The sequence below is a fragment of the Anolis sagrei genome, chromosome 2, assembly GCF_037176765.1.
Source record: "Anolis sagrei isolate rAnoSag1 chromosome 2, rAnoSag1.mat, whole genome shotgun sequence".
In the NCBI taxonomy this organism is placed as follows: domain Eukaryota; kingdom Metazoa; phylum Chordata; class Lepidosauria; order Squamata; family Dactyloidae; genus Anolis; species Anolis sagrei.
Genome location: NC_090022.1, coordinates 144,819,880 through 144,843,896, shown reverse-complemented (window position 1 = coordinate 144,843,896; position 24,017 = coordinate 144,819,880). Strand labels below are relative to the sequence as shown.

Below are 24,017 nucleotides of genomic sequence, written 5' to 3'. Positions count from 1 at the left end.
TGCATCATACGAGGCTATTATATCCGTGTGAACGTGAAATAAAAATGCTGTGTTACATTCGTGTGCAAGATCATGGGAATAAGGGCCTCCCGCCTTCTGCAGTTCAGACCCGCGCGCACAATTTTGAAAGGCGGGTGGGAAGGCCCCGCCCCTCTCCCCCTCTCGCGCGTCGGCGCCCAGATACCCGGATGCCGCGGGCTTCCGGGTGTGAGGCTGCCGCAAGCAGCGAGCCTCCTCTTTCTTTCTTTCTTTCCTGGCGCGTCCCGCCTGCTTGGCTGCCCGCCCTCCTTCCTCCTTCCCGCGGGATGGAGCTGGAGACGGAGGCGCTGCTGCAGGAGGCCCGGGAGAGCATCGAGGCGGCGCGGCTCTACCGCCGGGAGCTCCAGCAGCGCCTCAAGGGGCTCCACCTGGCCCGCCAGCAGGTAGGCAGGCAGAGAGCCCGGCAAGCAAGCAGAGAGCCAGGCAGGCAGGGTCCCTTCCTCCTCCTGCTCTTTGCCTCATCTAGTTGGAATGCTTCCAACTCCTAGGAAGAGCATGCCACTGCTAACTAGTGTCTAAGGGTGCGCCCACACTGTCGAAGTAACGCAGTTTGATCCCACTTTCAGCGCCATGGCTCAGTTCTATGGAGTCCTGGAAGTTGGGAGTTTGACAAGGTCTTTGGCCTTCTCTGGCAAAGAGGGCTGACCCCCTCAGGAAACTACACAACCCAGGATTCCAGGGTATTGAGCCAAGGCAATCAGTGGGGTCAGGCTGCACTCATTCTACAGCAAGCATGGGAAAACTTCGGCCCTCCAGGTGTTTTGGACTTCAACTCCCACAATTCCTAACAGCCGGGCAAACTTCGGCCCTCCAGGTGTTTTGGACTCCAACTCCCACAATTCCTAACAGCCGGTTGGCTGTTAGGAATTGTGGGAGTTGAAGTCCAAAACACCTGGAGGGCCGAGGTTTGCCCATGCCTGTTCTACAGTGTAGATGCTCCTTTAATCTCTAAAATATTACAGCATCCTTTGCCTACTGATATTCCAGATTAGCACTTCCTGAATGCCCTGTCTAAAGTGTCCTCGGAATATCTATCTATCTAAATAAAAATGTAATGTTCGTTTGTGGGATTAACATATCTCAAAAACCACTGGATGAATTGACACCAAATTTGGACACTACACACCTCTCAGGCCAATGAGTGACCAACACTCATAAAAACAATGAAAAGCACAGCGGAAGGGACCCAGAAAGCCAAAAAAGCAAAAAGATGCCACAGCTGGCAAACAAAACACACAATAACATATCCACACTCTTCCGTACTACAGCTCCCTGCATCCCCTAGACCAGGCCCTTTAGGAGAGGAGGATGATCCAAATGCACTGCTTTCCAGCTGCAAGCTCTCTTCTCCTTGGATTTCTTTGAGAGTATCCCAATCCCTGCATATTTCCAATTTCCTGTTCCTGGACTGCAATTCCCACCAATCCTCTAGATAGATAAGATAGATAGATTAGAGATAGGTAGGTAGGTAGGTAGATAGTTCAGGAGGACTGCTGGGAGTTGCAGTCTAAGAATAATTAGAGAAAGGAGAAAGGGGGGAAAGAGGAAGGTAAAGGGAAGGGAAGGAAGGAAAGAAGGAAGGAAGGAAGGAGAGAAGGAAAGAATAAAAGGGATGGAAGGAAGGAGAGAAAGAGGGAGGGAAGGATGGCCACAGCAACGCGTGGCGGGTACAGCTAGTATATATATACACTTCTGTGCCATCTGCGCCTGTACTTTGGGAAGTCTGACTTAGCCATGATAGTCCTGTATAGACTACTGTAATGCTCTCTACGTAGGGTTGCCTTTGAAGACTGTTCGGAAAATTCAAATGGTCCAACGGGTGGCAACCAGATTTCTCACTGGAGTGACGTTCAGGGAGTACCCCTCTGTTACCTCAACTCCACTGGCTGCCAGTTTGCTACCGAGCATAATTCAGAGTGCTGGCTTTAGCCTATAAAGCTCTTAATAGTTCCCGCTGAGCTTACCTTTCCGAATGTATCTCTCCCCATGAACCATCTAAGAATTTAAGATCATCTGGGGAGGCCCTGCTCTTAGTCTCACCTTTGCAGGTGCGAGCGGCGGGAATGAGACAGGGCCTTCTGAGTGGCGGCCCCTCGGTTGTGGAACGCCCTCCCCAGGAATATTAGATCAGCCCCCTCCCTTCTGACCATCCAGAGAAAAGTGAAATGTGGCTATTTGAACAAGCCTTCGGAATCTAATGCAACAGTCAAACACGGTATTAGACTAACAATGAAGGCATTGGATTTAAATGTTTTATTGAATGTATTTTTAATTAAGTTGATTGTATATTGTTAGGCATTAAATTGTAGTCTGGTTGTAAGCCGCCTTGAGTCACCTTCGGGTTCAAGATGGGCGGGATAAAGTATTGTGTCTTTTATATATATATATCTGCCCACCCCATGATGGTGGGAGCTTTCTTGCCTAAAATGCATCTGTGGAAATAATGTGGACCGTGCTGTGAAATCCTGGGGGCTTTCAAGTTTTACCATGACTTTAGCTTCCTTTGCCAAAGAGTGCTAGTGTCTCACCAAACTGCAAACCCCAAGATTCCAGGGCATTAAGGCATGACAGCCAAAGTGGAGTCATACTGCATTGATTTTCCAGTGCAGATGCTGCCTAGAACAGTGGGAGTCAAGGGTTGAAATCTCCTTTGAGCCTTGGAATCCCACCAGACGGCTTGGGCGAGTCACACTCTCTCAGTTTCAGAGGGAGGCAAAGGGAAGCCCCCTCTGAACAAATCCTGCTAGTAGGAATTAGCTTGAAGAGGCACACAGCCACAAATGCTCACTCGTAAATCATGATATCAGATTGTTTACTGCTGTGCAAAAGAAGAGCAGCATGATCTTCTGTCACATGGGATGCATGTTCCCTATTGGGAGAAACTTGTGATAACAAATGAAATCATTGAATACATAAAATTAAATAGATGTGAAATAATATCATGGTGCAGAAGATGTAATAAGAATCCTAGTGTGATTCGATCAGCCCCTTCCCTCCTGTCATTTTGCAAACAAGTGGTGGGGACGAGAAGCAGAGCCTTCTCAGTGGTGGCCCCCCACCTGTGGAATTCACTCCCGGGGGAAATCAGAACAGCACCAACCCTCCTCTCCTTCAGGAGGAGGGTGAAGACATGGCTGTGGAACCAGGCCTTTGGGCAACCAGGCAATTAGACAATGACAACCAAATAAGACAATCAGATGTGTAAGATCGGCAGGATTGTCGAAATGGAACCAAAACAGATCTTTGAGTTAATTGTACACTGATGGGTAGGAGGAAGATCCAGGTTTGTATTGTTTTTACTGATTTTATCATTTTACTGATTTTATTGGATAATGTTGAATTGTGGGAATTTGTACTGTTATATTTTTTTGTGATGATTGTTTGTGTAGCAGGCGTCTAAGTGCGCCTTGCAGCTGTAAGCCGCCCTGGGTCCCCTTCGGGGTGAGAAGGGCGGGGTACAAGAACCCCAAATAAATAAATAAATAAATAAATAAACTTGGTTTTGAGAATAATCATTTGGCTCAGCATAATTATTTGTGCAATACAGTTGGAATTGGCTTTAAATTGATGAATATGATGATTTGACTATCTGACTTTGGATCTATGTGCAAGTCGTCTTGCTGATTTCCAAGAGCCATGACGACTAATGTTTATGGGAACTGAAGTCCAAAGCTTCTGGAGGACAAAAACTCAAGAACCATTGCATTAGATTGTTGGTTAATAGTGACTAGAGATGAGGCTTTTTCATCTGTATCATTGGAGGTGTCATAAGCCTTCCACCAATGCCAGGCAGAAACATTTTTATTCACTTAGTCATGCTCATTAGTTATCTGCCATGTTTGCAGTTTATTATTTTAAGAGAAGATGAAGCTGTAGTAAAAATATTTTAAATTAAAGCATTACATTATCTTGTGCTTTTGTGCATTAGTCATATTTTACTGTCTTGATGTGCCCCTTAGTAGAATTGGTGTTTTGTTTTGTGTTTTGTTTGTTTCATTCTGGCTTTATTTCAGTAATTGATTGTGATGAGTTGTCTTCATGTAACTAAGGTCCCTTCCACACAGCTGAATAAAATCCTACATTATCTGCTTTGAACTAGAATATATGGCAAGGTGAACTCAGATAACCCAGTTAAAAACAGATATTGTGGGATTTTCTGCCTTGATATTCTGGGTCATATGACTGTGTGGAAGGGCCCGGAAAGCCTTTGCATCAAGTCCTGGACCAAAAAGTTGTTATTTTGCACAACTAGCCAGTTTACTGGATTATAAGATGCCTGAAGATGTAAGAAAGTTCTTCCTTTCTTCTTTCCTGTCCCTTCTGCTTTATATATGTAGCGACGCACTTCCTTTTTTTCTAAAGTCCTGAAATAACAAGTGAAGACGGCTTAAGTGTAGGGGCACTACAAAGCCCTACGAATGTGGCTTAAACAGGAAGTCGGCTTTTCATAACTGTCGTAGAGCATCCTGTGTTGTTTGTCAGTACTTCTGAAGATCAAAAAGTTACATCTGGCTGATATTCTGCAGGTTTTTTTCTATGAGAATATGCTTTTTCCGTCTGGTTCACTCATGGCTGATTTCTCCCTTATGTTTTTACAAGCTGTATTCTTTCACTGCCTCCTTTTTTCAGTGTGGTCTTATTATAAACCTTGAATACATGGGCAGCACTCTGCCTGCTTATGGGAAATAAGTAAAAGCTGAATTGATGTGTCTCGCCTTCAAATAAATCAGGTACAGACCCAGTTTATTGTTTTATCTATTTTGGAGAGGAACAGATATAAAATCATAGAATCATAGAGTTGGAAGAGACTTCATGGGCCATCCAGTCCAACACCCTGCCAAGAAGCAGGAATATTGCATTCAAATCACCCCTGACAGATGGCCATTCAGCCTCTATTTAAAAGCTTCCAAAGAAGGAGCCTCCACCACACTCCAGGGTAGAGAGTTCCACTGCTGAACAGCTCTCACAGTCAGGAAGTTGCAAGAAACTAAGGCATGTACAAGAATCAGACATCTTCTGAAAAACAATTCTGACATCTTGATAATGATGGTCACCGGAACGTCTGTTTTGAAATTCTGTTATGTTGACTTACATTTAGTGACATTCCTTATTTATTTATTTGCTATCTGTCCTACCTTTCTTCCTATGCGGGATCGAAGGTGGCCTATGGCATTTTTAAAAGTTTGTATAGTTAAAACATTACTTATACAGAAGTTTTAAACATCATGAAATAGCCGTTCGATTAAAAACAGAAGATTAAAGTAATATAAAAAACACAGATCATAATAAAAAGATAAATAACACAACCCCATAGAAAACCTCTTCTTTGCATAGATTCTGAACAAACGCCTAACTGGAGAAAAGAAAGAAGAGGCAGAGAAACCGAACCTCCTGCCTGCTTTCTGACAAGGCCTTCTCCCAGTTCCTCACCCAAAAAGCCTGCCTCCCCCAAATCTTTCTTTAATTTGCATTGTTAGTGTTGTAATGAGGCATTGAATGTTTGCTTTTTTTGTTTGTTGGAATCCGCCTCAGGGATATAGAGCGGATTATTATTGTTGTTGTTGTTGTTGTTATTATTATTATTATTATTTACTTGGATTGGGATATGAGAAGGGAGAATTGGGCAAGGGGTATTAGATGCCCTATTTAGAGTGGATAAGAACCTGTTATAAAAGCTGTTCTTAAAATCTATTGATGTAGATTTTTCCTCTTTGGGGAGAAAGGGGGCTAAAGCTGTCAGATCCTGTCTGATCCTGGAAGTTAAGCAGGGTCAGCCCTGATTAATAGTTGGATGGGATAGTACCAACAAATATCAGGTGCTATAGACTGAATTTCAAAGGAAGGAACCGGCGTGAGCTCTAAGATCTTCTGGGGAGGCCCTCCTCTCAGTCCCACTACCGGTTGGTGGGGCCGAGAGAGAGGGCCTTCTCAGTGGTGGCTCCCCCGTCTCTGGAACGCCCTTCCAAAGGAAATAAGACAGGCCCCATCCCTCCCCTCCTTTCGTAAGAGCTTGAAGACCTGGTGGTTTCAACAAGCCTTTGAAAATGACCAGTTCTAACTTAGCCCAACACATTGTCAAATACGGCCTTATTCCTCCTACCAGTTACCCAGATTCTTTCCTCTCATCAGCCCCGGAATGAATAGCCACAGACCCGTACCTAATATTATTGTTGCCTGCCATAGCATTGCACTTAATTCCCAGGCCACCTAGAATTTTTGGGCTTGCACAAATCTTAACCCGGCCTTTTAAATTTTTTATTGCCTTGAACAGGCAGGATTACTTTTAATATATGTGTGTTATGGCGACAATTTTTATGTTTATATTTTGTTTGTTAATCTTATGGTTATGTTGTTTTTACTCTGTATGTTTTGTGATATTACTTGGGAACCGCTCTGAGTCCCCTCGGGGAGATGGAGCGGTATATAAATAAAGTTTCATTTATTATTTATAACCGGCAAAATCACCTCTGAGTATTCTTTGCCTAAGAAACCCCTCTGAAATTCATGAGGTCACCACAGGTAATTGGAAATCAGACACACGCACTAAGTTCCAGTTGCACAAATGCAAAATGGGAAACTAGTAGATTTTATTGTCTTAATTTTCTCAGTTCCAGGCCTTTTTCTGTGAAGCTTGAATCAAGATGAATGTGTTTGAATACATTGGTTACATTGGTTTCAAGTTGACAAATACCTTTATATTTGTATTTTAAGAGGACTAGATATATGTTGTATGTTGTGTTTGCACTGTCTGTTTTGATAAGGCCTACTGGCTAATCAATAAAATTGTTTGTGTTTGAAAACAATTATGTGAATGTTAGTCTGACATCTTGCATTAAGAATGGCAAGGGCTGCTTGGTTTTGGCCCAGTTCTTTCCAAAGGCCTCACTTGCGCCTCTTGTTTCTCTGCAGATCAAGGACAGTGCTGCATTGACCAGGGATGTACTAGAACAGCATTTTAATGACTTAAAAGGGACCCTAAGGAAACTCCTGGATGAACGACTGCTGTCTTTGCTCCAGGAAGTGGATGCCATAGAAGAGGAAAGCATCAAACCATTGGATGAGTGTCAGAAGCTAATAGAACATGGAGTTGGTACGGCTGATGAGCTCCTCCGAGACGGTAAACTCTTAAATTTTTTTATTGTGGAGTGGTCTGCACAAACACTGGGAGCATGCATAAAGGAGCTGCACCAACTATTCTAATTACTCTGCTGACTATCTCCTAGGAACTTTTATTTTTTCGTGTCAGGAGCGACTTGAGAAACTGCAAGTCACTTCTGGTGTGAGAGAATTGACTGTCTCCAAGGATGTTGCCCAGAAGACGCCCGGATGTTTTACCATCCTGTGGGAGGCTTCTCTTATGTCCCCATATGGGAAGTTGGAGCTGACAGACGGGAGCTCACTCTGCTCCCCAGATTCAAACCGCCGATCTTTTGGTCAGCAGTCTTGCCAGCTCAGGAGTTTTACTCATTGTGACCACAATGATGCATAGGTTCTTGTGAGGAAAAGTCCTGATTGGACAAAAGGAGCTCAACCTGCTCTCCCCTGATTCAAACCATTGACCTGTTGATCAGCAGTCCTACCGGCACAAGGGTTTAGCCCATTGCACCACCAGGGGCAAGGACTTGTTGAAACAGATCAGTTCCATCAGCTGTTTTGACAGATCTGCGTTTCTTCTGCTCTCTGACCTCTGGGAGAGTAATAATTTCTAATAATTCCGCTATGTTGTGCCCTGTTTTTTTTCCCTTGAAATTTCTGTCTTTTTTCAATCACAAATTTCGGTTTTACTATTTTCTGATTTTTCTGCATTAGCTCACTAGTCAGTTTGTCCAACAAGATACAGTATGTATTCTTTAAAATCTACTGACAACTCTTTCCTAATCAATCTCATTTCTTTAAGAATTTGGGTAGGATCCATTAGCTTTTACTTAAGCTTACAATGGCTTTATAATGTAAATTTCTCCTGAATCCTTTTGGAATTCTAGCATTCACTTAATTGTCTATTGCATTTGAACACACCGTGGCACCGCAGTTCACTTTCTTTCCCCAGTAGGTTGCTATGACCAACACAAGGGGAAATTCTGCCTCCAAATGTTCAGGTACTTATTTCCAATGTATTTTTCAGTCTGGGAACTTTCCTTTGTTTTGGCTTTGAAGATAGTCTTTGTATAAATAAAACTTAACCCTTTGCTAACCCTTTGGACGTTTATTACCTATAGGAATATAGGTAATAAACGTCCTACTCTTCACTCTTAAAATTAATTAGCTTTTAATGACCTCCCTTGACCATTAAAATCATCTTGTAAGGGTGTTCCTTGGTAGTCACTACAATTTCTTACAACTTATCTTGTTAGTTTCATATTGAGCTCTAATCAGAGAAATGCTCACAATCTTAGGCATGCAGAATGTCATTCATCTGAAAGGGAGGATTTTTGATTCAACATATAGGACTTAATTTCACAAGATATTCTTCAATGTTTCCCTCGGGGAGATAGAGCAGTATATAAATAAAGTATTATTATTATTATTATTCGTTGAAAAAGCCAATTGGCATTGTTTGTTCTGTAGGAACAATGACCAGTTATGGTGGATCTTTCTTCTTAGCTCTGGCTGTCTCCATGCCATGGTAGATGTGGAAACAAATGCTTAAACAGGCATTAGAAAGCAAGAATTGGAGCTTATCTGAAGATGGCCTCCAATCTTTCCATACCAGGGAGTAATTTCCACCAGTCCGAAGATGGCACAAATGGGTGTGACCATAGCTGGTAAACTCCCCCTTGGGAGTTTAACAACAGGGCTGTTTTCACTTTGCCATCTTACCAAGGTCTGGGTGTTTATTCATATCTCAATATAATAAGTCATGATATGTTGATAGTGCTGGGTTGTCAATAACTAGATGGAAATTGCAGACCAACAACATCTGTAGCCCTGAGTTTTCCCCATCCGTGCTGAAATGTGAAGGAAATTATTTCTTCTTAACAGGATTTGTTTTACACTTTTTCATTCTAGGAGAAAGTGCTATCCATGGTGTCACAGGGGAGAACAACAACAAGCTTTGCAACTTCACAAAAAAGGCATTGCATATCCAGCTAGATAGGTAAGAGAACGGAATTGTACTGTAGACATTGACACTGCAAGCAGTGAGTGATAAATTCTAGGGTTGGTTTAAAACTGCCTTTTAACACTTAGGATCTGAAAAAGAAGGGCTCTTACTACAAGTAGAGTGCTTCTCTGTCACCGTTTAGATCTTTTAGCTTGCATAAATAATGAACTGCTAGTACTGGGACTTGATTCACTTTTATAAGGTCCCATTTCAAATTCAGTCTAATTTTAATATTGGAAAAAAATGGAGAAGTTTTATTTCAGAACAGATCACCCAGGAATAAATAGTGTAATTAGGCTAGACCAACTATTTGTAATTATCTTTACATATAACGCTTAAAACACCTTTAACACTCTTTTGATTATAATCAAGCCATTTGATTTAAGAGTGTGGATGTGGAATAAGCAAATAGATTTCTTTTCTCTGGTCAGTCTCCCCCCCCCCCCCCCCTTTGACCCCATTGTCAAGAGTTCCAAAACCTGATTGAGTTCTTTAATAATGTGCACGAAAAGAGTATTGTGTTAGCTAGATCAATGTTTTCTCTCTTTAGTTTGCCAGAAGTGCCATCGTTGGTTGATGTGCCTTGTTTATCTGCCCAGCTGGATGACTCTCTCCTTACAGTAGTTAGAAGTCAAATCGTCAACCATGGTACAGTTGCATCTCGACCTCCAGTACAGATTGAAGAACTAATTGAGAAGCCTGGGGGGATCGTAGTGCGGTGGTGCAAGGTGGGCAAAGGAGTACTTCTGAGATCCATTATAGTAGACACTTCCTTCCTTCAAGTTGTGATTATTAGAGCAGTCCAAGAGACTTTGGAAAGGTGAATCTGTATCACAGAGCTGCAGGTTAAAAAATAAAGTGTGGAAGCAGGATGTGCTCTTTGTGTATAGAAAGTGGCTTTGATTAGATATATTTTGAATGTTTTCTGCAGCCTGCTCATTCATATATATATATATATACACACACACACGCGCGCGCGCGCGCACACACACACGCACACACATACACTTACATACATACAGCATTTACAGCCAGCAGCTGTGAGAGCACTGAAAATACACCCCCTTCTCTTTATGTCCTTGACCCAAATAATTCCCTGTTGAAAATACAAAATTATTGGGAAGCTTCCCATCAAATTAAAGATTCTCCCATGAGAGTATAATGCAGGTAGTTGTTATTAATTTTATAATTACGTAGCTTACAAATACCTATTTTGAAACGAGGTGCTCATTAAATTGTCAACAACAACAACCATTTTTATTGATTAGCCAGTTGGCGTTATCAAAACAGACAGTGCAAACATAACATACAACATACGTCTGGTCCTCTTAAAATAGAATACAAATATATAGGTATTTATCAACTTAAAACCAATGTAGCTTAGCTGTAGATATTTGCATCAGCTGTCCTCATCTCCCCTACACTGCACCCCAATCTGATCTATGTACTCTGATCTCCTTTTAGCAGCTTTAAACAAATAGAGCAACTTTTGTTGTCAGAATGGGGTTGTAACCAGCCAACAAAAATGAGGTTTTGGCCACTGTATCCCATCTTATTTTATTGCAAATAAAAGGCCATAAATATTGTTTCTTTTCTTTTTCATATAGATTGCAGTGATGTAAAATGTGGTTCAGATTTTCAACTTCAGGGGGCCATAGATACATAGTCTTTCTTTAGATGGGATATGATTGAATCTGCTGTTTCTCTCCATGGATTCAATTTGTTCAAATCTTGCCTTGGTAAAAGCGATTCTTAGGTGCCTTGGCATGTCCGCTTTTAGATACGGCGCCTGCTAGAAATTACGTTTACAGCGCCCTAGCCACTTCAAGGATCCTATGTTTGACTGGATGGCTATATCTTTTTGGGCTTCAATATCTAGGATCCTTTGAATTACTGTCCTTTTTTCACTATCCCTATTCTGGCCTAAGGAGGCAATTTGTAATCCGCAGGTACGGAGGAACCTTGTTAATTGTTCTGGCCAGGAAGCTTGGTTTTGACCATTAGATTGTTCTAAAAAGCACAATTTCGAGATTTTTTATTTTAGACCAGTAATCAAAAGCCCTGATTTTGGCGAGTCCTTTGATGGAATATATTTCTAGCTCTGCTCTGACTGCAGTAGCAATGGTCTTAATGCCAACACCAAGTATCTGTCTTAGAAATTTTGATTGTGCTTGTTCCAGTATTGGGAATTTGCTTAGGCCCCAGATTTCAACTCCATATAATATCATGGGGACAATTTTAGCTTTGTAAACTTTGATAAAGATCCAGGATATCTATGGATTAGCAATCTTGCCAGTGTGTTAGAGCATGCCCTAATTTTTCATTAAATTGTCATTATTCCAGCCATGTGCCTGACATTTCATGAAATGGTTCATGTCTCTCATTTTTTGGTCTTTTAATGTCTTTTTATGTGCACATGAAATAACCCAAAATGGAGCAGAATAGAACTGAATGGGTTCATATTTTGAATAGACTTCTTAACATTCACTAGTGTTTAGAAACATTGTTAAGATTTTGATTTCAGTCCTTTAGAGAGGGGAGCTGTGATCTAATTGAACAAGGAAAAGATGACTATTGTAATCCTATTAAAAGTGATTGCTTTTTGTTCTATATTTTTTGAAGAGACTGAAATACAGAAGTTTGGTTTGGAATATACTTTTGTGCTAGTGGTGCTCACAAAGAGCTGCATTCAGTGTTTTTTGTGGTGACCCTTTCCCCTGTTTGTGATGTTTTGCTGCACATGATTGCTCCTTCTTCAAATTCCACTTGAACCCCCTTTCAGTTTGCTATATCCACAAAAATCATGTGGTGGGTTCAGAATATAACCTGTCTATTGATCACTCTGTTGAAAGTGGAGAATTTGTGCAACACTTATTTTTTTTAAATGTATATTTGAGCTTCCTCTGGGTACAGAGTGAGTTTTTTTTTGTTCATTCACTGCTGTAATGTGGGAACGTGCATTACTTCATTCTTCCCTAGAATAGGTTTCTTCTGTTCAAGAAGGAACTGCTGACTAGTATTTACCCAAATCTTCAAGGATGTGCATGACCCCTACTTTACCACATTGCTTTGATACATTACATTAAAGAGACTATGAGAAGAAGTGTGTGTAAATCCTATAACTCTGTTTAGGTTGATGAAGACTTCATCCCACAACACTACAGGCTTCAGTATCGCAAGAGTACCGCTGGTCACTTTGAAGATGTGTACGTTGGTTCGGACACAGAATTCATAGTACTACACATTGATCCCAATATTGATTACCAGTTCAGGGTATGTGCACGAGGAGATGGCCGTCAGGAATGGAGTCCATGGAGTGTTTCTCAAATTGGCCGTTCCACATTAGTGCCTCATGGTATTCTTGTTGTCTTCTTTTTTTTTTGTTGTTAATTAAATATTGATAGATGTCAGGCATTATACAATATTTTATCCCAAATTTTTGGTCTCTTTCTTCTCTTAGTGTTCATTTCCATACACTTCTCTCTGTCCATGCCTACTAGCTCCCATGCTTTGCTCCATATCCCACAACTCTGGCTTGTCTTTTTTTCAAATAGGCAATTAATTCTTTAGATGCTAATGTCACTCATGGTGAAATACTTACCATATATACTTGAGTATAAGCTGAGTTTTTCAGCCTTTTTTTAAGGCTGAAAAAGCCCCCCTTGGCTTACACTCTAGTCAAGGTTATTTATTATTTTATTCTGTTGTTATTATTATTATTACATTAATTATTTTACTCTTTTTTATTATTACATTTATTATTATACTATATTTACTATTATCAATACATTTTTATTATTACATTTATTATTTTACTATATTTACTATTAATACATTTTCATTTTTTAAAATTATTGCATTTATTATTTTACTCTCTTTTTATTCTTGGAAGGATACGTAAGCACATTTACATTGAAGAAGGTTGGAATAATGGTTTAATCAGAGTTGGACAGTCTTATCTAAAATTACAGTTTTATGTAAATATTCAAAAACATTTAACCTACTGATGTCTCAATTAATGTAATTTTATTGGTATTTATTTTTATTATGAAATTTACCAGTAGCTGCTGCATTTCCCACCATCGGCTTATACTCGAGTCAATACGTTTTCCCAGTTTTTTGTGGTAAAATTAGGTGCCTTGACTTTTTTTCGGGTTGAGTATATATGGTAGTTTTAAATGGATATTGCATTCTGTACCGAATAGATATTTATTTTAAATAAATTACATAGACTTCAAAGTAAGGCTGTAATCTTGAACATTATTATGAGTATGCAACTGATTCCAGAATAATCATCTATAATTTACGAGCAGTAGTGTAACTATGACGTTATTGAAGTAAATGGACTGTAGAGTTTTTTTTCCTGTATCAGAATAGTGTAACTTCTCCTTTTAGAATGCATACAGACCTATCTCTACAAGAGCATTATGGGATATATGTATTTCCCCAAGAATAAACCATTGGTGCCAGCAACCTGGGAATACAAAATAGTATTTTATAGTCTCTCTAGATTATGATAATCTTGTGTGTTTAGTTACCATTTATGCTTTCTTTGATAGAGTGGACAGCTGGCTTTGAAGGGTATAGCCTGAGCAGCCGAAGAAACATCGCTCTCCGAAATGACTCACAAGCTGGTGGAGTGTTGTACTCCAAGGCTCCAACCTATTACTGTGGTCAGACATTGACATTCCGGTAGGTAATGCTACATACAGCAAGTTGTGTGTATTGTTTCATCCAAAGAGATTCTTTACTACGTATCATGGTATTGCTATGACTGTATGTTACATGGACTCTTCTGTGGGCTGGAGAAGCTGAAAGATCCCCCCCCCCCCCCCCGCTCCCAAAAGAATTCTCTTTGTTGGCCTCCCAGGCTGGCTAATTATTTTTGGGTGTCATGATTGAAATATGTTTTTCAGCTCATTTATTATTAATTATATTATTATTATATTATAACTACTCCTTTAATATAGTTTTGGCAGAAAAACTCTCTTGTTCTCCTTCACCTCTTATAGGAGTTGCTTCTCCTTTCATATTAAGACTACAGACCCATTTGTATCCAGCTTGTTCTACCTCCCACCTAATTATTGTTACGAGGCAGTTTGGGATGGTTGGCTACATTAGATAATGTTGCTTTGGCCGGGGAGGGCCTCTGTGTGAATTCCTTGGTTCCAGTTTTAATTATTAAGATAAGAGATGTACCATATATACTTAAGTATGAGCTGAGTTTTTCAGACTTTTTTTAAGGCTGAAAAAGCACCCCCCCCCCGGCTTATACTCAAGTCAGAATTATTTATAATTTTGCTCTATTATTATCATTTTATTACATTTATTATTTTACTCTTTTTAGTATATTTATACTCTATTATTTCACTCTATTATTGTTATTACATTTTCCTTACTTTACTCTATTATTATTTGTATTACATTTATTATTATAATCTATTATTATATTTATTTCTTTATTATTGTTATTATATTTATTATTTTACTCTATTATTACTGTTATTATTGCATGTATTACTTTACTCTCTTTATTCTTGGAAGGATATGTAAGCACATTTACCTTGAAGGAGGTCAGAATAATGGTTTAATCACAGTTGGACCGTCTTATCTTAAATTACAACTTGATGTAAATATTCAAAAAATTTAACCTTCTGATGCCTCAATTAATGAAATTTAATTGGTATATATTTTTATTTTTAAATTTACCAATAGCTGATGCATTTCCCACCCTCAGCTTATACTCGAGTCAGTACGTTTTCCCAGTTTTTTGTGATAAAATTAGGTGCCTTGGCTTATATTCGGGTCAGCTTATAGTTGAGTATATATGACATTACACAGTCACCTAGTGTGGGCAATTCTTACTTAATAGACTCCCAGAAACTCATATGGCTGTCATGAGTGATCAGTGGAGGTCATTACTTGGATTTTCTAGCTTTCTGTGGCCATTTCTCTCCCTTCAGAGGCTCACAGAATGCTCTTGGGTATAATAAAAACAACTGAGCATGAATCCTTGATCTTTTCTCAACTCATGTGCCAGAACGTAATTCTTATTGTTATCCTTGGCACCTAGAAAGAAGGTGACATGTGTATGAGGGAAAGCAAGCAAGGAAGGAAAGAATCACAAAGAGGAGAGTTATGTTGCCATTGAGATGTTGTGAAGTAGGCTCTCAGAGGGAGAAAGGGAAGGGGAAGAAACGAATAGAAATGAAATTGGGGGGAGTAAAAGAAAAAGGAAAGGAAGGAAGAGAAAGAAAGGAGGGGAAAGATTTGAGAGGCGGGAAAGAGAAGGGATGGAAGCAGAGAGGTAGTGGCCCCTCTGACATTGGCCAACGCCAGGTATATATGCTCGTCTTGTCTCAAACTTGGATTGTGACATTAAGCCAACTGCAATGGTGTGTGACTGCCTTAAAGCAAAAATATTAGCTTCGAGAGACATTTGAGCTCTGTGTTTCAAGTGCAAGAGTTCCAAATAGTATTTTTTTAATTGTAGAAACTGCTGAGATATTACTTCTTCTTTTTTTCATGTCAGGAGCGACTTAAGAAACTGCAAGTCGCTTCTGGTGTGAGAGAATTGGCCGTCTGCAAGAACATTGCCCAGGGGACGCCTGGATTTTTCACCATCCTGTGAGAGGCTTCTCTCATGTCCCAGCATGAGAAGCTGGAGCCGGCAGACAGGAGCTCACTCCACTCCCTAGATTTGAACCACTGACCTTTTGGTCAGCAGTCCTACCAGCACAAGGGTTTAACCCACTACACTACCAGGAGCTCCAAGATATTACTAAAAAAGAGGCAGCTAGAAAATCTAAATTATAGTTTGACTCCTAGGCACTTTTTGGCCCCATGTTGCATAGCAGGCCTTCAGTATTTGTAACGTTTTCTAGAGGACAAAAATACTCACAATATGGTTCCACTTTTGTATTGTATTCATCATACAATAAAACATTAACTTATTAAAGGTCATCCTGCTGGCTGAAAAACAAATAAAATAAATAAATGCAGATGAAAAATATTTTGCTTAAAGTTTCTTTATGTTTTGGCACATATTCCACCTCCAGCTGTTTTCATTACAGACTATAGGAAATTACATCATGTCTTTGAAAAAATCTGTAGCCATTTATTTCTTGAATCTGTAGACACTAATAGGCTGATTAAAAGGAAGCAAGCCTTTAAATGTTTGGAGCATATTGGCTTCTTATCTTGTAGAGATAAGATCTGCAGGTACTTCGTTTCATTGTTCGGCTAAGAGAGGACATGAGATCTATGTCTAAACACATTTGAAAGGATGTCACATTGAGGAGGAGGCAGGCATGTTTTCTGTTGCTCTGGAGACTAAGACACAGAGCCATGGTTTTAAATTTCAGAAAAAGATTCCACCTCAACATTAGGAAGGACTGCCTAAGAGTAAGAGCTGTTCGACAGGGGAATAAGCTGCTGCCTTGGAGTGTCTTGGAGTCTGCTTCTCAGAGTGTTTTAAAGCAGAGGCTGGGTGACCATCTGTCCAGAGTGTTTTGGTTATATTTTCCTACATGGCCCTTGTTGCCTCTTCCAACTCCATTGATTGGCCAGTCTGATAACATTACAATGTAAATGTGTATAAATAAAATACTAACAGAGTAACATTTGGAATCTCCACTATTCTATTTATAGCTCTTTGAGCAAAGATAATGGATCTTTTTGTTTTCTATCCAGAGAGTCTGTAGCCCAGATTTAGCACTCAATTAATCTTTTGGTTGTCGAAGGCTTTCATGGTCGGAATCAATGGGTTCCTGTGAGTTTTCAGAGCTGTATGGTTATATTCCTGGACACAGCATATTATTTGACAACACAGAAATGCTGGACCACTCTAACAGCCACCATGTCAGACAGAGAAACCACTGAAAACCACAAGCGTGGACAATTCTAAACAGAAAGGAGGAAACCATGAAAATGAACAAAATCTGGCTACCAGTGTTAAGAAAACACTCAAATCAGGATTGTAAATAAAGAGCAACACTCTGAAAACAAGGGAATTCCAGACAAGAATCAATCAGGGCCAGCTAACACCTCCCAACAAAGGATTCCACCAGGCAGCAACCAGCAAGGCTTTGAATCTGCAAGGCCATTAAATGCCAATCAAGGTGGCCAATTACAACAGTCACAATTGCCTCAAGCAGACAAGAGTTCTTTCTCCCACCCTGGATATTATTCCACAGGGATATAAACCTCCCTTGTCTAGTTTCCAACAGGCCTCACAACTTCTGGGGATGCCTGCCATAGATGTGGGTGAAACTTCAGGAGATCGTGGAGCCTGGAAAACTCACAGCAACCCAATTAATTTTTCATGGATGTGATTGTTCACTGTTCTTGGAATGGCATAATATCAGCACCTCTTTAATTCAAGCTGCCATGAATGCAGTAGAGCTAGTGTGCACTCTGAGAGTCCAGGGGTCATAATTTTCCTATGTTCTTCGGTGATGTGGATCTAGCTATCTACACAGATGGAAATGTGCAAGCGAAACCTCTGTCTCTTTGCCTTTTCCCTTTCATATGTTTTGGATGCCAGCTCCTAGCACCCTAAGCTTTGATTATGCTGGATGCATCTGCTAGGAGCTGATCCAAAATGCCTCGGGCTCTGAGAACTGAGACTGTTCTGAGTTTTTCTAAATGTTGGAGTGAATGAACAATGCCATGTTCTTGGGTTGGGCTGTACTGGACGTCTGCTTCTTGAAGATGCAACTGTTCAAGTGAATGACTGATTGGAAACGACTTCTGATCAAACTGAAACAAGGTGTATCAGCATGAGTCATTTTGATGCAGTGGACTATATCTCAGCAGTAATGTGACCCTGAGGCTAATTCAGCACCACTGCTGGTTTCACAAGGATGCAGTTCTGAGATCAGTGGTTTTTCATCCATTAATGTCAAGCAAAAATCACAGTTATTGAAGCCAATCTTTCTTTTGTTTCCTTCACAGAATTGAAACTGTTGGCCAGACAGACAAAAAGGACAGCATAGGCATTTGTGTAGAGCAGCGAAATGGCTGGGATTCATTGCAACGAGATAAAGCAGTGTGTGTTAGCACAAATGGTGAGCCATTCAGACATTCCCATGCAAACCTCCATCTATGGTGACCTGTAATATATCCCAACCATACCTTGCCTGTTGACTTAAGGTGACTTCATGAATTTCATAGGCTTAGTCGAACCCACACGATCTTTTTGTTCATCTGGAGAGGCCCTGCTCATCCAACTATTAACCACGATCCCACCTGCATCGCAAGCGCGATTGGTAGGGACAAGGGATAGGGCTTTCTTGGTGGTGGCCCCTCGACTCTGGAACTCTCTCCCTAAGGACATCAGGCAGGCCCCGTCGCTAGCAATCTTTAGGAGGAGCTTGAAAACATGGTTGTTCCAGTGTGCCTTTCCAAAATAAGGAAACTCCTAGCATTATGTCCCAACGCACTTTATCAGAGATCCAGGATATCTGCATGCCCATCCCCCTCCAAACACCCCACCTTGTCATGCCCAGCACTTTTAATATTAATTATTACATTTGGCCCGGCCATTGTTTTTAATTGCGTCATTGGGTGTTGTTAATTGTTATTGCTTTGTTTTTGTTTTTTTGAGTTATTGTGTTGTTGTTGTTGCTGCTGTTTTTATTGTTGTATTTGGGCTCGGCCTCTTGTAAGCTGCACCGAGTCCTTTGGGAGATGGTAGCGGGGTACAAATAAAGGTTTATCATTATTATTATTATTATTAGTCAAGGAATAAGGTGGTTTTGCGAATTCCTTCCTCCGAAATATAGTCTACAGTACTTGGCATGTGTTGGTAGTCTCTCATCCAACTATTAACCAGGGCTGACCCTACTCAGCTTCCAGGATCAGATGGGATCTGGAGCCTTTAAAATAGGTAGGCCTTAACTACAAGATAGAAACAACTATTTAGAATTGGTTAAACATAAAAATATGTCAGATGGACTAGGTTGGATTGCTTATGGACTTGCAGCCTTTCAAGACTCATTTAAAGGACGCACAACTTAATATTTATTGGATTTTCATATATTAATGTGTGCATGCTAATGTTTTCTTGATTTTCCTGTTTCAGGGGCTGTCTTTGTAAATGGAAAAGAGATGACAAACCAGTTGCCTGCATTTACTTCGGGCTCCGCTGTGACGTTTGACATGGAAGCTGTGACTATAGGTCCTTCAAACAATAATGAGGGAGGGAACTTCAAACTCAGAGTGACAATTAGTTCCAACAACAGGGAAGTGGTCTTTGACTGGGTACTTGACCAGTGTTGTGGCTCTTTTTATTTCGGATGTTCGTTCTCCTGTCCAGGCTGGAAGGTGTTGGTGTTCTAACTTCTGGCCTCAGAAAAAGTGATGATTTTAGAGGGTTCCTCTTCCAGTGGCTGGACTCTGCGATGCAATGCTTTACTAGTGTAGGCACTTAACACATTGTATGTGCTTAATACACCGGTGTAAGTCTGCGCAAGGGTGAGCTCCTTAATGCAGCCGCATCAACATTACTTGAACTCTGTCCTCTTTACTGGATTCCTTTCAAATACTGGTGAAACATTTTGAGTTACCTGGAAAATTATGTAGTATTTCCTGATTGCTGTCATGTCATATGTTTTAAGAGTGAGACTTTTTTAGAAGGAAAATGTTAGAATTGATAGTACTATTGTGCTCCTGTCTATGAAAGGGTATACTTACAGATTGGCTCTAATTTTGCATAATGGTATTATTTTGGCTCAGGGTTAATGGACCAAAGTTACATGCATGGTATCGTAATCACTAGAGTAAGGTACTGATAGAGTAAAAAGTAGCTGAGCCTGTTGTCACTAATGCTTCCATCGCTGTCCAATTGGCATTGATGCCAAATATTTTCTTCCCATAGTAATATTAATGCTCTTTTCAGCTGCAGTCCAGATGCATTTGTTTTCATATGCAGCACCTGTGTGCCTTAGTTTCAGGCTTTGGTTGAACAGTATTTCCATATTGAAGATAAAATTTAAATTATGATTCTACTTTAGAATTAACTGCTACAGAATTATTGGCACTTAGGTCAAGTTATATTGATGGTGTGTATTTGGCTTCAAAAAAACCATTGCACTGAGTGCCACAGGTAGTGCCTTGACCATGATGATATTACACATTCCTGCATGTCTGTTTAGGAACCTGGCAGGAACTGGCACTCAAAATGGTTCTGAAACCAGAATGTTTGTGTTATTCCTTGGACATGCAAGTTTTACAATAACTTAACTTACAATAACTTAATGGGCAAGAATCCTCTGGTATAAGAAGACTCCTGCAGTAAAGGAGGTACTGTTGTAAAAAAAAGAGGACATATGAACCACTCACTGTGGATTTTTTTTATTTTTCTATGTAGTAAACAGGGTTAACAGATGTGCAGATAATAATATTGAACCATGGTGATGCCTGCATAGAGTTATGTGTACCTTATGCAGTCAAGGCTTGGCGTATGTGCCACATGGTTCGTGTAACTATGCAAGATAAACAACTCCTTTTAGAAGTTCTTAAAGAGAACGGATATGTCTGGTTAAAACAGCATGTGCTGCATAAGTGCCCCTTTACAGCAATAAGTGTGCATATGCTTTCTACTTTTGATGGCAGCTGTGCTATACCATTGAATATAAGGTGCTGTAGACCCAGACTGTAATTTTGAATATAAGCAAGTTGAAAAGTGATTGGTTAAAGCCGATAAGAAAACCCCATGCTATGCAGTTGTAAAGCTGCACTGAGGTTGCTGTCACAAAAGCTTCAGTGGCAGTCAAGTTTTGGGAAGCAAGGGGGATGGCAGTATCCCATTCCTCGAGATGGCATCATTTTCTCCCTGTCCTGAACCCAAATTCAGTATTGGCAACAGTCTTGCTTCAGGTAAGCATAGCTGGGATCCCTGGAGATCCTTTTGTCATGCAATGCATCAGTAGAGCAAAGCAGAATATAGTGTTAGTGTATTGAGGGCATGCTTTTTTTTCCTCAGAAAGCTATTCGTTCCTTTCCCTTCAAATACTGGTGTCCTCATGTCCCCTTTTTCCATTTGTTATATCAAATCCATATTTCTCCCATCTATTAAGCTGAAACAGAATATTTCCCTTCATCCACAGCCACCCACTAGCCTTATTTTCATGTTAAAACAGGGTGAGGGATGCGGCATTGCCTCCATAAAAATGACACAAGGAAGCTGCTCTGCCTATGGGTCTACTGTGTCTCAGTGTTGATCTGTGCTACTATATACTTGAAACAGAGTGAACAAAACCAGTGTTTAAAATGTGGTATTACACAGAAGGTGTTGGGATGGGCCCTGTTTATATTTTGGGGGAGAGGGAATCACCTTGCCCTACAACAGAAGATGGATGGCCCTCCCTCCCATTTGTTGTATGTGGCTCTCCCTTGGCATTCAAGAGACAGGCATAAGCAATTCAGTTATGTGCATGCAAAATTCAATCCATGCCTTCTACCTATTACAGGGAAAAAAGCCCAAATTGTACTTTCAGTTGTCTCCGGTGTGTCAAGTATTGTTTGTAGGGCTGCATGAAAATGAAGGTTTCCCTCCGACAACAGTTAAATCAGAGCCTTTGCTTCAGGGAGTGCTTCTCTGCCTCCTCTCACACGAGGAAGGAATACAAAGACTGAATTAGAAATCCTTTCTTCCTCATTGGCCTGCAGCAAACTCTTGGCCAGTTCTCATGCTCCCATTTAGCTTGAATGCTTTTCTAGATTGTGTTCCTCTCCTCACCCCACCTTACCACTGAAAAGAAGCAGCTTGTTTCTCATCCATCTTAGAGAGAGAGGAAGCTTGCTTAGGCAAGATGCGCAAAGGATCATATTCAGGAGAGATCTTAACTTGCAATTGATATAAGGACCAAAAGGTTTATGTTCAGAGCAGCCCATCTTGAAATGTGCAGTCATGAAATGCCTCACTGTTAAGCAGATTTGGTTAACTCTGCTTTACTTTCACACTTAATAAATCTATAGAAGTGTCTGTTCTTTTTTCAGACTTTACCCATACAGTGTTACTCAGGCAACCCTATTAGAAAGTTTGAGATGGAAGTATGTATGTATTTACCTCAAGATACTTTGTATTATGACTTTAATAAAGTTTATTAGTCTTTTGACTAGTATTCTATGGATATTTTTGTCTCTTCTTCCACAAAGCTTTTGGGATAGCATAAATCACTTCTGTACTCTCTTCTCCACAATATGATGGGTTATATGGTATGCGGCTTGCCAAGGATTCCCTACTTAACAGAGCTTTGAATTTGGATTACTCTGGTTCAACACTGCCAGGCTTTGGGATGGGTATCATTATGGTAATTTTTTAAGGTTGAAATGTTTTAACTTGATGCATGTGTGAAATATGGAAATCGAGGGATTGTGATCACTTTCATTCTCCTCTTGCTGTTTTGGAAGTAGCTATTTTGTTCTTAAACCTCTTCATATTAGAATCATAGAGCTGGATGAGACCCCGTTGGCCTCGTTGACTGGAGATCTTGGAAATCTGCCATTCAGATTTCAGCTAAAAGCTGACTTGTGGCAATAACAAAAACAAAAAAAGATAATGAAAAATATTCAAAGCCTGTACTGTAAGCATAAGACCCGTCGCAAACTAGCCTCCTGCGGGAGCAAACTGTGCCAGCACGTCCCTGACGTCATGAGACTCCGCCTCTCTCCCCGCCCCTTTCTCCATGCCAGAGTGGTTTTTCCTTTGCTAGGGCAGCATTGCCAGCGTACTCTCGTTGTTGAATTCCGCTCTGGGAGGTGGCTCTTTTAATTCAAATCCATTTAACTCAAATTATTTTAAGTTGGATAATGTGTTCCAAATTTGGTCCAGATCCATCAAGTCATGTAAGGAGCCGCGGTGGTACATGTAGACAAACCAATATACTTTTATACAGAGATATGTAATGAGTAGTTTTAACTTTATTATATGGATTAGTAGCCATGGCATCTTAGAGGAATGGTGGGGTACAACTTAAAACAGCCGGTACTCCAATTAGTATACATCATGTATAAGCTGAAGGCAGATTTTGGGGCCAAAATTATGGATTTTCATGTGACCCATGGATTAACTGAGGGTCACTCTATAGAGCAGAGGACCAATGCTGCCTCAGAGGACCAGTCATCCCTGCCTGTCATTTTCCTGCCGAGGTATCAGAAAAGGATAGGTATTAATCGCTTCTCAGTTTAGTTATGGTGCTGCTGGTAAGGACTAAGCTCTTTTCCATGTAGTCTGCTTAGGGAGGGGGTGGTTTATATGTAAGCAAGTGGGAGATCACTCCCTACTTTGCCCTGGCCAGCTCGTTTCGCCCACTGCTACTGCTGCTCTTGATGTTGAGATGATCCCGGCTGGCTGGCTAGGCTCCTATTGTTCTGGTGGCTACAGTGTGCCTCTCTGTCCAACACCTAGGTGGAAAGAAGGCGTGGGGGGGGGGGTACTTTGGAGCTGCTGTCCTGGAGCTGGAAGACTATTAACCTGGGTCCCATCAGCTCAGAAGGAACAGCAGTAGCAACGGGGAAGAGGGGGCAGCTTGGGTAAAAGGGGAATAGAGATCTTAGCAAATAAATGACCCCTTTCCCTCTCTAGGCTACTCACAAAGGCAAAAGAGGTAACTTATTTGCACACAAAGTCTGTCCGGGAAGAACCTAGAAGCACTACCAAGGAGCTACCATTTTTCCTATCAGGCACTCCTAAATGGAGTACAACAGAGACCTGTTTATACAACAACTGTGTTTTGTGTCAATTTTTTGTCCATTTTTAAAAAATGTATACAAGAGTATCCATGATCATCTTTTGTTAACAGCTTCCATCAGGCAACACAGAAAGTGGCCCCTGTGCTGTTTATTGACCTGTTATGTTATTCTAACCTCCCCT

General features: G+C 40.6%; 1 protein-coding gene across 1 annotated transcript; it reads left to right on the top strand.

The window, feature by feature from the left end:
- The first annotated feature begins 201 nt into the window (after positions 1-201).
- CRLF3 (cytokine receptor like factor 3) lies at positions 202-22,266 on the top strand. The gene is made up of 8 exons (XM_060763963.2): positions 202-422; positions 6,949-7,156; positions 9,046-9,133; positions 9,690-9,867; positions 12,272-12,494; positions 13,699-13,831; positions 18,095-18,207; positions 19,224-22,266. The coding sequence occupies exons 1-8, from the start codon at positions 306-308 to the stop codon at positions 19,478-19,480; spliced, it is 1,317 nt and encodes a 438-aa protein (XP_060619946.2). The 5' UTR covers positions 202-305; the 3' UTR covers positions 19,481-22,266.
- Positions 22,267-24,017: the final 1,751 nt, after the last annotated feature.